Here is a 16,401-nt window from a genome sequence, read left to right as displayed (position 1 = left end):
AGAGAGGTGTGATTAATTGTTTAGCGAGGTTGCTTTATCTCTAGAAATATACGGATTTGTTTATATTAATGTTAGCCATTTTTTATTTCCAATACTTTCTCTTTTCCTGAATAAAAATTTTGTAAGTTCTTTTTTTATTCATTAATTTGTTAAGGCTTTAGGCTGAAATAGTGTAAGTAAACTAGAACTGTCGATACCATAAGTAGCTTAGAATTATTTAAGTATATAAATTAAAAGTATAAAGTGACAAAGTATTAAGTATTATTAAGTATTATTTAAGTTGAAATTCAATAATCTGACCTTTCTGATAGAGTATCTGTCACGGCTGCCACATCGCTTTTATTTTACAATATCAGTATAAGAATTTTATTTGCAAGTTTTGCTTTTATGGATGTTTTCACCCTTTGTTAAACATATTTTATGGAAATAATCCAAATCCAATTATGTTTTTTTTTCAGAGAAGATGAATACAAAATAAACTACAAATTCTTACTTATCTTATTCATAAGTTAAGATTTAAAACAGTGGTTACTATAGTTGCATTTAAATTAAATAATGGCGGAAATCTTAGGGGCTGCCACCGCAGCCACCAAACTATTTTTAGAGGTACAATCTATTTTTTACGGTTACTGTTTCAAAATATTAATACTATTTTTTCCGATGCAAAAAAGTTTTATTACATGAGCTAGTTGTATATAACTTAATTACATTATAAAGTGTAAGTCTATTAGGCTTTTATTTGAATAATCCTATCATAACTCTTGCTTTAAAGTTGAACATCTATTGCAAAGCTAAGTGGAGAAGAACTTTTTTTTCTTTTGATTCTTTTGTCTTCTTTACTTACATTATTATTAAGCTGGTCATGAATGTATATACATATATATTCATTAAAAAGTCTTTTTCTTATTAGGACATTGCTAATTTTTTCTTTCCTTACTTTTTTAAATCTTTGCCCTGATTTTTAGCAATGATTTCAAACTGATTTGCCTCTATGAAACGTAATCAACCTTGTATAATTATACATTTTGTTTAGGTGAACCAAATCAGTATTGACAATTGGACATTTAAGCTCTTCTATAAGGAATGTCATATCAAATTATTCAATATATGTATCCATACATAATATTTCCATTACATCTTATAATGCTAGTATTTTAGGTGTATTAACCTTAAACCTGAAAGGTGTTGTGGGGGAGGGGGGGGGGGCAGTAGGAGTGATAAACACCCCCTGCTTCAGTATTTTCTTGGTGTAAAATAAAATAACGAAGGCTCTTAAATAACTGTTTAATGGGAATAATATCAGCGCCCTTCTCCACTCCCTACCGATAAAGGTCAGACTTTTTAACTTTGTTATAGTTTTTGTGAATACATTTTTTTCCATATCCAAAGTAGATAGACACTATATCTATATGTAATTGAAATAAGATAATAAATCAAATCCATTCCTTAACGTTAGTCTCTTTTTTTCACAAAATAGAGAGTATGAAAAAGAATATACTTGAAGATTAGGGAAATGAGATAGCCAAGAGATTAAATGAGTGTATAACAAAAAATCCATAATTACGAACTAACTTTCATGTATTCTTTTTATTCTACGAACCGACGTCCACTAGTAAGGACAGCAAGTTTCTAGTTGTAGGATAGCTACGCTACTTAAGTAAAAGATAATGAAGTAGATCCTGGCATTGATATGACATTGTACAGGCTACGACAACCCTCCTACTAGCCCTGTCTGTTGTGTCCACCAGCAAACAATTCTTTGGAGATCCTATCTCCTGCGATGTGGTGGGTAGATAGATAAATACAAATTGTTACATTAACCGTCCTTCAGCAATTTCCCTCAAATTGCCTTGTCGAGCACAGAAACCATCCCCCATACTTTGAAATAAGTTGAAAATAATTGGTTGTTTATTACTTACTTTAAGTCGGGTTAGGTTAAATTGGTTACTGGGTAGCCCCACAGGGTGATGGCACAGCAGGAATAAGTTCTGCAGTGGTCTTGCAAAGTAAAAAACTACACCCCTTCTTATTTTCAATTTATTTATAATTTGAGGGTGGTTGGGTCATTACTCAATAGGTTCTTTGATTTAAAATAAAAAAATGGTTAAAAGCTAGATAGATAGATACCATGCTTTTTAAGTAAAAAAGGAAACACAAAATTTAATAAGGATATGAAATAAAAAAGGCTTCGACTACGTTACTGTTGACATTATCAGTGGTCTGCTCTAGTAAACAGTTCTTTGGAAATCCTATTACTTGCGATGTGGTAGGTAGATAGATAGGTTGAAAAATAGATAGATAGATAGATTGATACATAGTTAAACTATTTTTATTTGGATTTAAAAAAATATTTCAAAAGATGTATTGATTTTAAAGCGATATTCAAATTAACAAACAATAATTTATTTATTGTATGTTGAACTTTAGAATAGTACTTAATACTTTAAAAAATTTGATTAATTTGATGTGGGCCAGGCCATAAAGAGTTAGGACAACTGACGATAAAATAATGCACATAAAAGTAACCCATCCTATATGTTAACAGTAAATTATTCTGGTACCAAAAGTATTATAACGACGCGACGTTCGACGTCATCCTTATTCTTTGAATAAAAAACTTTTGGTGCTGTCATTCAATTTTGATTGGTTGTTTACATAATGTTATTGTCCTAATCTATCAACCAATAATTAAATTTGAAGAAGGAGTAATTTTGTTTATGATCATTGGGGATATATAACAATTTCGTTTATTGTCTTACTTTTAGATTCCTAAATTCTATTTCTGTATTACAGAGAAACGGTGGTGTGAACCAGGCAGTTTTGGACAGCTACTGTTGGATGTATGCAACATTTAATATTCCTCCAGATTTTAAGGTGATACAATATATTCTTTAAAAGGGGAGCATTCTAAATGTAAAATCCTCCTGCACTTACGTCCGTGACGGATAGCATTAATCGTTGATTTAAACATGCAAGAAAATTTTGCATGTTGATTCCTGAAATAGTTACAAGTTAGGAAACGTAACAATTCTATATTCATTTCCAAACATATTTATATTGATTTAAAGCATATTTTTGTGGATGTTTAAATTTTTTAATGTGCTGTTTTTGTCATATTACACTGATCTTTGATAAGGAGATTTATAGATCAATAAGCAACATATATCTCTCGATTTAATTCTAACTCTCAAATAAGGACAAATTAACAAAAAATTGTTGAATAAAACAAAACATATTGCATATTAAGGGAGCTTGTGCCAAAAGAGATTTTAATGGAGCAAAGCTGTACAACACTTACTATCAATGGGTGGCTATCTATCTAGTATTTCAGGTATTTTTATTCATTTAATATTTAACATATAAAGAAATGTGTCTGTTATAAGGTAACCATATAAACAATTTTTAATAATTTTGTCTCAATAGTGATCATTTTGACTAATTATATACATAGTTATTAGCATTACAAGTTTAATTTAATAATTTAAATTTGTGGATTTAGATATTCTTTCTTCTAATGTCAAATCTCTGTATGTATATAAACAAGGATGACAATATTTATAGGTAGCAAAGCACAAATAAATTATGGATGGACAAACAGACAAAGTGACTTATAGAGCAGATTATTAATCAGTATAACTATAAAATCTCGTATAATAAAAAAAATTTAAAATTTGTCTTTTTGTAGTAAACTGTTTATACTATAGTTTTACGTGCAGATGATCAGACAAAGTAAATTAAAGAGTAGCTTCGCTACTAAAAAAAAGATAAGGTAGTTAAAGATGTCAAGATTCGTGTCAATTACAGAAAACATGTCTACACAAACTTTTTACCTGAATTTAAAAAAATAAATTGTGGGAATTTTGTTGAGGAATTTTAAAAAACGCAAATATTGTAAAAAAAACAAGGTAGATTATTTCTTACAGTAGCGAAGCTTTTGAAAATTATTATTTTAAAAGAAATTTATGAAATGAAAGAGTGGGTTAGTTGAAGCGGAAAACTAAGTGATCTAAAATGTTAGAGGTTAGATAAGGTGTACTGTAGGTTGATATAAATATGTATATTGTATATGTAGTGTACATACTATAAAAAAAGAGGGTAAAACAGAAGAAGAAAAAGAAAGAACGATTGTAAATTAAGCGAAAAAGACGTTTTTTCTTCAGTAAAGCTTTACCTTCGTATCATTGGATCTTGGGTATTCCGAATAATCTATAGGACTTCTTATACCGCTTAACACGGTGTGCGAGAATTCCATGTACATTTATTCAGCCATTTGCCATGGCAGTTACCAGCCATTTAAGTTCATAGACTTATGGAGATAATCGTTACTAGGAACATTTTACCGTGAACTTCACCAGATCCCAAATTTTTTTTATTGATTTCAGGCAGTAATATTTTACATCCCGCGCTCCATCTGGTTATCTTTGGAAGGTGGTCTTATGAAGTTTTTAGCTAAAGGAGCAAGGTATAATTTATTATTGTCATAGGTTTCGTGATTTTAATTTTTTTTTATTTATTTTGTTTTAATGGCTTTCTATAAAAAAAACTATCTTAGATTATATTCGTTTTTGTGTTCATTAAAAGTCGATTGCGTCCATTAGTATCTAGAGACTCTATCTTCAAAGGTTTAAGATGTGGACAAATATTGCCTAAAATAATCCTACGGCTTAAATCCAAAGACAAAATAGTCTTAAATCATCCTGGGTCCTTTGTGAAGCTTCTTTAAAAGAGATTAATACTGTAGTTATTGAAATCGTTATGTTCAGATTAAAAACCATAATATTTCATATGATAGGATTTAAAGAATTTTAAGTTTAGGAATCTAAAATATTTATGCTTTTATACCTAAATGTAAAGGTGTACCTGTATTTATTGCTTTTTTTAAAAAAAAGTTATATTTTTTTAATATTTCTACTTTCAGAGGAAAGATTATTGAGTCATCCTGTGAGAAAAGAGAAAATCTACTAAAAACTTTTCAGGCAAATTTTCAAAATTAATATTTTTATTACTTAAAACTTTTGAACTCAAGTATGGTAACGGCTTGTTATAATTGTGCTATTGATTTCAATTCTTGAGGATTTCAATTTAAAATTTAAAGCGTGGCGAAAATATACTTTAGTTGTTTAATTGAAAACACCGCCTTAATAATCCATCATCTATATATGTATATATATAGATGTCCACAGTACTACAACACCTAGTCTTGTGATGATAAAATTATAAAAATATAATCAACCAACTATTTGATTGCACGATCTTTGACTCAAAACCCCAACTGTGCAAACTAATGAGTTGAGTCTGTTTTTTGGTAAGGCATTCTCCCTACTCTAACTTTTAAAGTCGCGCAATTAACACAACAGTAGCAGGAAACTTTTTGGCGTCTCCAGCTAAGACATGATATTATGACAAAATCAAACCAACTTATGACAGCTGACAGTAGCAAAATATAGAGGAGCTATTCCGCCACTAGAAAAAACTAGATTAATAATATGACTTGACTTTACCATAATGAGAACTAACTGATATATTATTTTATTAAGATTGATGATGTCTGGTAAGATTTATAACATGTCTGTATCCCAGTTTTTTTTTCTATTAATTAGCGGCTGCTCCCTTTCTTTTATTCTTTTTGGTGGGGTTGCTGAGGTTTTTGGTGAATGTCTCCAAAAAACACTAGTTTTTATTTTTAGGAAAAAAATTGGAGTTAATTGATTACATTACAAATTATTATAAGCATCTCTATAATCAGGATATTAAAATGTATATATGTCCATATCAAGGGTCTAGAATTAAAGTAGTTTCAGTAAAGCTAATTATCATTAACACTATAAAGTTGAACATTGATTTAGGAACATCTGCATAATAAGTACAACGCATATGCTGCTGGATTTATTGCTATGGAGGTAAATAATTTTTATTAGTTATACGTACAAATTTATAAACAAGGATGATATGAAGAAATCATGATTGAACAAACAAACAAAGTGTGTTTTAGTAGGAAAAATTTAAAAAAGGGTGAAATTAGAAAATCTCGAAATCTTTGCTCATTAATAAATAGATTGACCGATATACTGACGAACCAAGTAAGGTGTGTAATACTGGATGCTCTTTGGTAAGGGTTATCCTCACAAAAAACCAGTAGTCTTAAATAGCAACTGAGAAAATCTAGCACCTACCTTTATGGACGGATGTCCAGACAGACAAAGTAAATTATAGAGTAGCTTTGCTACCAAGAATGAAAATATATTTTTGCCTAATTACTAGTTTAAAAAGACAAGGTTTTAAACTCTGTACATGTAGCCTTAGCAGACTTAGTATGTAAAATTATTCGTCTGACACTTTGAAAATCGAAATAGATTAAGAGTTGCATTATGGAACGAATTTCTCAAAAATTCTTAATAGACATATCAATATTCCATAACTAATTATTATGATGGTTATTTATATATTTCAGGTGGCTAATGTGATTGTTGTGTTGGCCATGATATTTGCAACAAACAGTTTTCTAAATCACCAGTTTCTTGACTACGGACCCCTTGTTTACAGGTAAACCTCCTTAATTATGACAATATCCATGAAAGTGAAGTTAAACAAATTATCAAATAAAAAAATTGGATGTACAAACGTAACAAATAACACATAGTTTGAAATCGATTAGACGATTCTACAATGCTTAAATCACAATTGGAATCCACGAAAGGACGTAAATATTACTACAACTTATTAGTAGCGAAGCTTTTCTCATAATTGTAATTTGCTTTGCCAGTCTATCTGCCCATCTGTCAGTTAGTCCGTACGCTGCTGTTTCTGGCCATTTTGTTCAAAGATTTCATATTCAAAAAGCATCATGTATATAATATTCTTGGTTCGTTGGTCATTCAGTCATGACATAAAAGGTATATAAGGGTATAGTCCTTTCCACGACATCCCTCCAGAAGGGGCGATTCTTCGTATTTTTCACAGTAAGTTTTCTCCTATTTCTAGCCCCTGCGGGGGGTAAAATGGATAAGGGTTTATGATTTTATAATTTTTGCTTTGTTTGATGACCACTGTACATCTGCTTTTTCCCGTATTACCATCTTTGATTTTTTGTGCTTCGCTACTTATGAATCATGTCATCCTTTACTTTCCCTTTTGTTTCTAGGTATTACTCAGTGCCAGAAGAGGAACGGTTTGGAAATGTGATGAATCCTATGTGTAATGTTTTTCCAAGAATAGCAGCCTGTGATTATATTAGGTATATGCACTTGTTGCGTAATTTCTACACATAAATCCATACTATTTAACCAAGATTTTTAACCAAGATTTTGCAGGGACGCTTTTTTACACTTTGCACCCCCCTTGCAAAATGCTCTACACGCCACTGGTTTTGTGTAAATGAAGAACCAAATTGTTTAGGTTCGGCCCCGGTGGTGGACAAGAAACTAAGAATGCCATCTGTATACTTGGTCTTAATATGATTAATGATAAGGTGAGTTAACATGTAAACTAAGAATACTATCTGTATACTTAGTCTTAATATGATTAATGATAAGGTAGGTTAAAATGTAAACTAAGAACGCTATCTGTATACTTGGTCTTAATATGATTAATGATAAGGTGAGTTATTATGTAAACTAAGAACGCTATCTGTATACTTGGTCTTAATATGATTAATGATAAGGTGAGTTAACATGTAAACTTACCTGTATGGATATGGATGTTTATCAGTAAAGTAACATCCAACAAACAAACAACACGTTGAGTGCACAATCCTTATCTAGAAATATTGATTTAAAGGCGATATCTATGTTAGAACTTTTATTATCATGTGTATGTATTGAGGGTAGGAGGGGGCAATGGACTATAAATTATACTAGTCGCAAAAGTATCATAAACACATTTTCTTATTTTATGAACGTTTATTAATTCTCAATTAGACTGTACAATAGCAGGGTTCAGCTAATTTTATTAACGTACAGAAAGTTTAGATTTTATTTTTCATAATGATTCTTGATTATGTGTGTACATAAATGTATTGTCCATTGTCTTATCCCTTTAGATTCCTAATATAGATCCAACCCTTTATTACGTTGGATGAATTGTGATTTCTTGTATATAAATAAATATTTGTGGGATGGTAGTGTGATGTCGTAAACATAAATACATTTATCTCAATCCTGGCAATTATACATACAATAAATCTATTAGAAATAGAGAGCCACTTTGTAATAATTCGTGTATCTCAATTTATATACAATAAACGTAATATAAATAGATGCAAAATTACAATACTATACAAAATATGACTAAATAATTAAAAACAAGACGCTTAGTGTGTGAAAATGCGCAAAAGGGCCAATCTCTGCCCATTTTCCTAAACCGCGCACTTCCAGTACATTATTTAGTCATAGCTTATTTATAGTATTGGACATAAGATTTACGAAATTTTGATTTTCTTTGAAGATATACTTATAGAAAATATATTGTCGAATAAGTTTCCATGTAATATTATGAATTAATAACTTTATTGCTGAACGGATTTTGGATTATCATTTCTAGGGTCAATAAACAATTACCATAACAATAACATTGAAAATTACATTATTTATTGCAAAAGCGAGGATAACCATGTTCAGAAGTATAGCAGCAAAAACCATATTTTGATTTATAACACAAATATATAACACTAAACTTTTTTTGTTATATTCAGTAATTTTTGTTATAAAAAATATTGATTTAAAAATTATGAATTTGTATGAACACTATCTAGAAGTAAATTCATCAAAAATGGTCAGACGTAATTGTAGAGAAGGTGCTCTATTAATAATTGCTATTAGTAGAGGTAATTTATAATCAAATATGTCCAAGGGTTAGGAAAATTCCTCATTTTAACTACTCAATTTTTAAAAAAATACATTAGATTACCGTCTTTAAACCTTTAAAAGTCCTCAATTTACCCCCCTCAAAATAAAAGCTCGGGCATCTAGATAATAGACATATGTTCACTATTGAAAACCATATTCGGGTTTTAAATAGACACCTGAAGATAGTAAACATGTTCAAGCAAATTGTAATTTCAGAAAAAATATTTAAAGTTCATATTCCTTTCTCTCTGTTTTTCATTTAACATTTTTTCTTTCTTTTAACTCAATACACTTAAACACCCTGTTTGTCCCATAGCTAAAAAGAAAATTGTGTTCCTGTTACATACTTCAAGATAAAGAATATTACCTTTTTTAATTTTCTTCCTATTATTGGGAAAAGGCATATTATTTTTCTCAGTATATTAAAGGGATATTAGTTTAGGCTAATATTTTACAATTTTACATGATAATAAAGATTTTAGTCATTGTTCAATTAACTATTATGTATAATTATTTAATTGAAAGGCATGGTGTTTTTCATCTTAGTTTCAAGTAAAGTTTTAGGAACTTCCTTTCAAAGTAAAATTGCTGTAATAAACAAAAAGAAAGTGGTTTAGTCAAAGTCTAAGTTTGCACACTTTGCAAGTAACAAAACTTTGTTAATATATTGCTCATTTTACACTTTTAAGTTGCGAGGCTTTTCTATAATTCTGGTATGTCCGTCCGAACGGATAGCTTTTATCTTTTAGAATTGCCCTAGTCATTTCAAACCTTGAACAGTTACAATTTAGGAAGCGTAGCGACTCAGTAACCGTTAACATAAAATTATTTTTAAATAGCAAATTTATTACATTTAGGACAACAAATCTTTTATGATACAATAGACAGCTTTCCGCAAATAGTAAAATCATATAAATAATTTCAGTTTAATTGGACTCGATTTTTATTTCACCAAAATTATTGTTGCTACTGAACGTTTTTGGGACTGGGAAAAAATTGAACTTGTTTTTTGTTTTACAATGAATTTTATATATTTTGAAAAGTAAGCAAGACTTTAATAACTATAAGGTTAGAAAATGGATAAAAAAACATAAGTTACGATAACAGAGTTTGTTTTTAAGAGTAGCCTTTATCAATAATAAAGATATTCTATTAGTATCTATATTATACATATATATATCATGTATATATGCATAATTCTATTATATACATGAATCTACATTTTTCTAAAAAAAATCAAAATGTACATAGCGGTTGGTCGACTACTAAAAATAAACTCCATTTTTTTTTAAATTGAAATATTGAAATTAGTGTGTTTACTTAGAGCCCTAAATCTGAGAGTATATACCTGCTGTGCTCTAACACTGCGGGGATATCGAGTACACACCTGAAACTAACCTTACCTGGCCTTTCAGTGATTGAAACTTTACTTCAATTATTTGGTTAAATTTACAACTTACTCTCTGTTTTGATGAACAGTCTCTGTGAACAAAAAAACTCTATATTTTTGGTTTGTATATGTCATAAAGAATGAATAAATTTTTAATGATATCAAATTTAATCAATAAGGTAAAGTTCCCCTTATTATTTTATTTCTATTTCCATGATTTATATTACATTTAAACAGTCCTATATTTTGTTTTGTAGGCTTTAGTCGGTTTTAGGTTATGTCAAAGTAGATAAGGTTATAAAGGGAGTGAACATTAAGAGATATAAGTTTTCCGGAATTTTAATGTAGGGAGTAGATTTGAAATCTGCATCAAATTTTAAGGATTTTTTATAAAATTCGTTTTTTGTAAAATTCTTTATCTAAAAGCGAAAATACATTTTAAGTTAATTAATTTTGACCAATAGGATAAGTGGATTTTAAACTACCTGCGCTCTAATTGGTTGAATGATGTACGACATCCAATCAGAGCGCAGATTTTTTAAATCCACCAATCACAGATGCCAAAATTAATTAACTTAATTTGTATTTCCGCTTTTAGATAAAGAATTATACAAAAAACGAATTTTATAAAAAATCCTTAAAATTTGATGCAGATTTCAAATCTACTCCCTACATTACAATTCCGGAAAACTTATATCTCTTAGTGAACATAGGATATTATTAAAGAAACACTGTGTAAAGTATTGTTTCTTGTTTTAGATATTTCTTGTGCTATGGTATTGGTATATTGTTCTGACTGTGCTTGGCTGTATTAGACTGTTCTACAGAGGTTGCCAGGTCTCCTCTTCGCGGGTTAGGTAAGATTAATAGAAACAAAGTTAAGTTGATTCATTTGTCTATTTGAATTCTTTTACATTCCAATTTTCCCCATGTCCATCAAAATTCAAAATTTACTTCTTTGTGCTGGTTTTATGTTTATCACTTGAGTTAAAAATATAATTATCATACTGTACCATTTTTTATTGATAAGATTTTATAGATATTATTTTATAGATATGTGATGATGAGAGCTAAAATGCACAGATATTTCAAGAGTGACACAAATCTGAAGCATGTCAAACATTATATCTATCATTGCAGGTAAAAAAAAACTACAGCCTTTCATATAAAATTGCAACAATTTAAAAAAAAAATTGGGGGTAGGGATATTTTTTTTACAGGGGCTTCGTTGTAGGGTTCGGTTTGGGTTACCTAACCACATTATTTCTTTTAGAAATATTTCATAATTTAAAATTAAAAAAAAAGATTTTTCCTCTTTTTTTGGGAGGGTTTGAATGTACCACTCTCCAAGAAAATAACTTTAAACCACAACAGGATCGGTAGGTATGTTCCATGTAGAGTAGATCTATATAGGTTCAGTGGTTAAGAAATTTTAAGCTTCAGACAGACAAGCTACAATTTGTCCACTACACCAGTCAATTACACTTTTAATCACACCTAAATTTTCAATGCAACGAATGAGAGATCAAGTTTATACAACTTTGGGCACCAGTGTAACTGAGAGTTAATTATTTTATCCCCAATCAGGGTAAAGGCTTTTTATGTAATTATGAATCCTTTTTACAGTATACATTGTTTATTGTTAAGAGTAATAATCTATTTACCCATTACTCAACATGACATAATTAATCAGTAATCACGAATATATGGACTTTTTTCTATTTAGATGTAAATTAATAATTTCTTTTGATAAACCATTTGCAAAAAAAAAAGAATTATGATATCTACAAAAGCATTTTTTTTAAAATAAATATATGGCTTGTTATTCTTTAATTAATAAAGAAAAATAAAATTTTATTAAGTAGGAATTAGAATACTGAAACATTTTCAGTTTGGCTTTGAAACTGATTAATATCCGCTGGAAAAGAACCAGTACTCAGACATTCTAAAGATAGTATTGTATTATAGACAATATATAACTAATATTAAAACAAAAATCATAAGTTTTGTCGGACAATGCTTTCAGCCCCTGGGGTCTAACAGGGCTAGTTTTCATCTTTTAATTTATCATTTTAATATCTGCGGAAAGCTGTCTATGACACGAAGTGACAAATGACTTATATTATATCATTTTAAGTATCTATACATCCTTGCAATAATTAATCAATCTTATTATCCTCTAAATAATTGATGGACTAGATTGACAAATTTATTATGATAAAATCTCTCTTTGTTACGCACACATACCAATCCAAGTATTTTTCAGAGATTTTAATTCTTAGACCTTTCAAAAGTTTATAAATGATAGCTCTTATCATTATTTAAGATATGTTAGAATTGTTCTGTCGACTTCAAACTTGTTTATATAGGGAGCTTACCAGCCCTTAATCGAAATTAAAACCTTACCATAAACTGGAGCCTAATCTGTTTAGTACAGACAGACACACAAACATTCTATCTTGTTTTCATAAGATTTAGCATACTACATAGAAAATAAGAATATACATATATATTTATATTATTCTATTTTATATTTTAGTTTAGGAGATTGGTTTGTTCTGTATCAAATGTCAAGGAATATGAACAGGTAAATGTTGGAATTATATAAATTTAAATATAAGCACTTATCCTTAAATTATTTTTTATTCCTTCCCTCCTATTATCAGGGTTATGTTTGCTCTTAATGATAAAATTGCACACGAAGCGCTTTTAAAATATTTTTTACTAAGTTCTCCCTGGAATGAAAATATTTATCCCATAACCCAAAAAATAGATTGAAACATGCCCAATGGTTAAAGAAATACAGTAAATAAACAGAAATCTATCATACCGACATACCCAAAGACATCCCTATTATAAAAAATAACAAAATATTCATATGGGTGTCACATAACTTATTTCATTCTCCTATTGTTTTAGACGATTTTTCGCGGATTTTCTGGTTGTGCTGAGTAAGCGAGTTAATCCACATCCACACTTTGAATGTGACGAGCATCCTTTTACAAAACAACAGTCTGCCATTTCGGTAAGCTTTATATTTAACAGCTTTATTTTTTCTTTAAAACCGAACCTTTCAAATTTTTTTTATGTGACTTATTCTATTCTTCATTTTGTCTGAAAAAAAGGACTTTTTAAAATAATTTTACCCTGTAAGAAGTATTTTTATATAATTGTAAGAAATAAATTGGTTATTGGAAAAATATTGATACCTTTTTACATTGGGTCTGTTGTATTATACCTAATTAGCCTGAATAATTTTTCCAAGAACTTGTGTAGTTCAAATTAGACAAGAATAGGTATGTTAGATGTTAATTATCAATGCACATTAGTCTGACTTTCTAATTTCCCTTAAGCTTTAATTTCATTTATGTTTTATTCCTTGTTTAAATGATGTTTTGTCTGTCCATCCGTCCTAAAGTCTATATATAACATATGATTTTCTCGTTGGCTACTCTAGATAGATTCAAAGAGCAATCAGTATACAACTTACTTGGTCTATCGGTCATGCTACAAAAAACATAACATATTCATTGAATAAACGTTCTTGATTTTCCTGGTAGCTTATCCTTATTTTTATTACATTAATCACTAAACACTTGCTCTATAACTCACTTTGTCCGTCTGTCCATCCATGATTGTTTGTACTTCGCTAGTCAAGGATCTGGTCATCCTTGCTCTTATTAAGTTTCTTATATTAAGGATGATGTTGAGAAATGTGACATAAACAATCAGCATCTTGATATCACCTACATTGGAGAAGAAATTAAAGATGAAAAAGATGATTCCTAAACTTTTTTCCCGTTATAAGATCTTGTTTCATGATTGTTACGTCGATATTGTGTCCATTAAAAGTTATTACCAAAAAATCAAATTAAATATTGAAAATAACCATATTCTGGAATTTATATGATCTACAACTTAAATTTTTATTTATGTTTATTTCTAATAAAGAAAAACTCAAAAATAAACACTTTGACATCAACAAAACGTTAGATTATATAAATCAACTAGTAAAGAACAATTGTATTATAATCTTATGTTTTTTATCCTGAAAAAATACACCATGCTTACAAATAGGGTGTACCAAAAATATTCAGTCAAATAAATTTAAAGCTTTTACGCATAAAGTTTAAATACCAAAACTCTGGAAGTTTTTGTTAAATATTTTGAAGGCTTAAATACTTTTGAACAATTTTAAAAAGATTTATTTGTTAACTGAATATTTAAACACTCTCTAAAATGACTCTAGTATTAGTAATTAAATTAACTGCTTTTTTATATAGAATAAGAAGTACTTTTTTCTAAGATTGTAGGAGAGTAACATTATCACTAATTAAACTTAATAAAAACAATTACAGTTTAAAATATGTATCAAATCTCCATAAATGACTTTGACTGACTGTAAAGTTTAGGAAAAAGCAACTCTTGCAACCATAAATCAATGCAAAAATACTCAAAACATATGTTAATTATGTCTATAATATGCAAAGCGGTTAGAGACAGGATAAAATAAGGTACAATCAATTATAGAGTAGGTTTGAAACTAAAAGGAATGAAAACTATGATTATCCGGATTCTCTGTTAACACTGAGCCGTCAGCTTAGAACTGAAAAAAAAAGAATGAAAGTTTAAGTTAGAAAAAATACATAGTTAAAAGAAATATTGACAGATATTAAGAAAGAAATACTAAAATAACAAACAGTTTTTCTTAATGGCCCTGTAATAACACCAACTCTTTTATCCTCTTATCCACTTATCCACTTATTATATGCATTCTGATATTTAGGAAAACGCATAAAAATTGATCTGTAATTCTTTAAAAACTCTTTTAACATTGACAATACAGGTTTAATTTTCTTATTTCTACATTCAAAAAGAAACCAAGCTGAAATAATAATTTCTGTATTGATAATTATAGCTTTATAGAATGGTATATTAGACGGTGCTCCCAAGAAAACAAAATTTGCAACCCATGTCATATTAGATTGGTAAAGAAAATTGTTAAAATATTCTAAAAGTAATTCTGTATTTGATGAACAATAAAGATAAAAATGACAAGAAGTTTCTCTAGGGGCGGGAAGATTTAAAGCAATTGTACATTGTGTACATGCTGGACTAGTGTCACTAAATTTTGATAAATTTGCATTAAAATGAAGAAGATTGTTAGATAATTTAAAAGCAAAGTCTCTTATGTTCATGGGAAGATAGGATGATCTCCACATGCACATAAACCTTGATTCTCTATTTATATCTATTTCATTACTGAGCCATGTATTTCTAGTTTTAACGGGTTGACAATTTGTTATCATAGATTTGGATATATCTAAGAAGTATCTAAAATCTTTTGCTCTCAAATTGGGTTTTGAAATAAAGACCAATATTGAAGCAGATTTTTGAGAGAATTTCGTTTTACACTTATTTAAAAATACTCTTAGATTATGTTTCATTCTTAAAAATTCATTTGGGGTTACATAACAAGAAGATTTCCTACAAAATTCATCATAATTTAAAACATTGCCAAAGTTTGAAATAAAATTACTTAAGGTAAGATTTTTTAGTTCATTACCGTACCTTAACCATGAGTTTATTGTAAAGAAATTGTTATTAATCATATTTCCTTGATTATCCTTGAATAAATGATTGTTTACAACTTGGGCAGCAAGAATATTTCCACTAAATTTCCAATAATAATCACAAAAACTAATCATTTGTAATTTGTTAATTTTTGTATTTTTTGTAAAATCAATATACAAAGAATTCATATTGTCTTTTAAGTTTGTGCCTTACCAATATGTTTGTTATTAATATTAATTTTATGATTGTTAATCGTTTTGTATTGGTGTAATTTTACTAAAACCGGTGAAATATATCATATTCATCTATTTTGTTTTTTAATACCAAAGATTTTCTATAGCTAAGGTAGGTCCTTACGTTCATAACTTTGAGAATAAAGGAACTTTTAGTGCAGAGTATGTCAGAATCTGTATATGAATACAATGGCAAGGAAGGGAGAGGACATTGAACTGTAAATTACACTAGTGCCCGAAGTTTTGTTAAAATTCTTTTGATTCCTTTTAATTGAATTTTGATTGGATGGTTCCAAACTTGTACTGTTCAAACTTTTGAAATAATAAGTTTTATCTACAAAAGTGGCAATTTTGTTTATCA

The 16,401-nt window shown here is 28.9% G+C and overlaps 1 protein-coding gene across 1 annotated transcript; it reads left to right on the top strand.

Moving 5' to 3' along the window:
* The first annotated feature begins 1,708 nt into the window (after positions 1-1,708).
* LOC145324992 (innexin inx2-like) lies at positions 1,709-14,794 on the top strand. Its single transcript, XM_080167767.1, has 14 exons — positions 1,709-1,785; positions 2,794-2,874; positions 3,248-3,331; positions 4,383-4,462; positions 4,919-4,976; positions 5,847-5,900; positions 6,452-6,543; positions 7,142-7,234; positions 7,396-7,468; positions 10,993-11,090; positions 11,287-11,373; positions 12,773-12,820; positions 13,153-13,258; positions 13,933-14,794. Exons 2-14 carry the CDS (start codon positions 2,839-2,841, stop codon positions 14,020-14,022), a joined length of 999 nt encoding a protein of 332 aa, XP_080023893.1. The 5' UTR covers positions 1,709-1,785; positions 2,794-2,838; the 3' UTR covers positions 14,023-14,794.
* Positions 14,795-16,401: the final 1,607 nt, after the last annotated feature.

Source organism: Acartia tonsa, chromosome 7, assembly GCF_053477335.1.
Source record: "Acartia tonsa isolate MP-2025a chromosome 7, ASM5347733v1, whole genome shotgun sequence".
NCBI lineage: Eukaryota > Metazoa > Arthropoda > Copepoda > Calanoida > Acartiidae > Acartia > Acartia tonsa.
The sequence above is the reverse complement of the archived record's forward strand: the minus strand, read 5'-3'. Positions and strand labels throughout refer to the sequence as shown.

Coding starts and splice junctions, on each gene's coding strand:
- LOC145324992 (XM_080167767.1), top strand. CDS start 2,839: ATGTATGCAACATTTAATATTCCTCCAGATTTTAAG. Junction 3,332..4,382: donor CTATCTATCTAGTATTTCAG/GTATTTTTATTC, acceptor TATTGATTTCAG/GCAGTAATATTTTACATCCC. Junction 7,235..7,395: donor GCAGCCTGTGATTATATTAG/GTATATGCACTT, acceptor CAAATTGTTTAG/GTTCGGCCCCGGTGGTGGAC.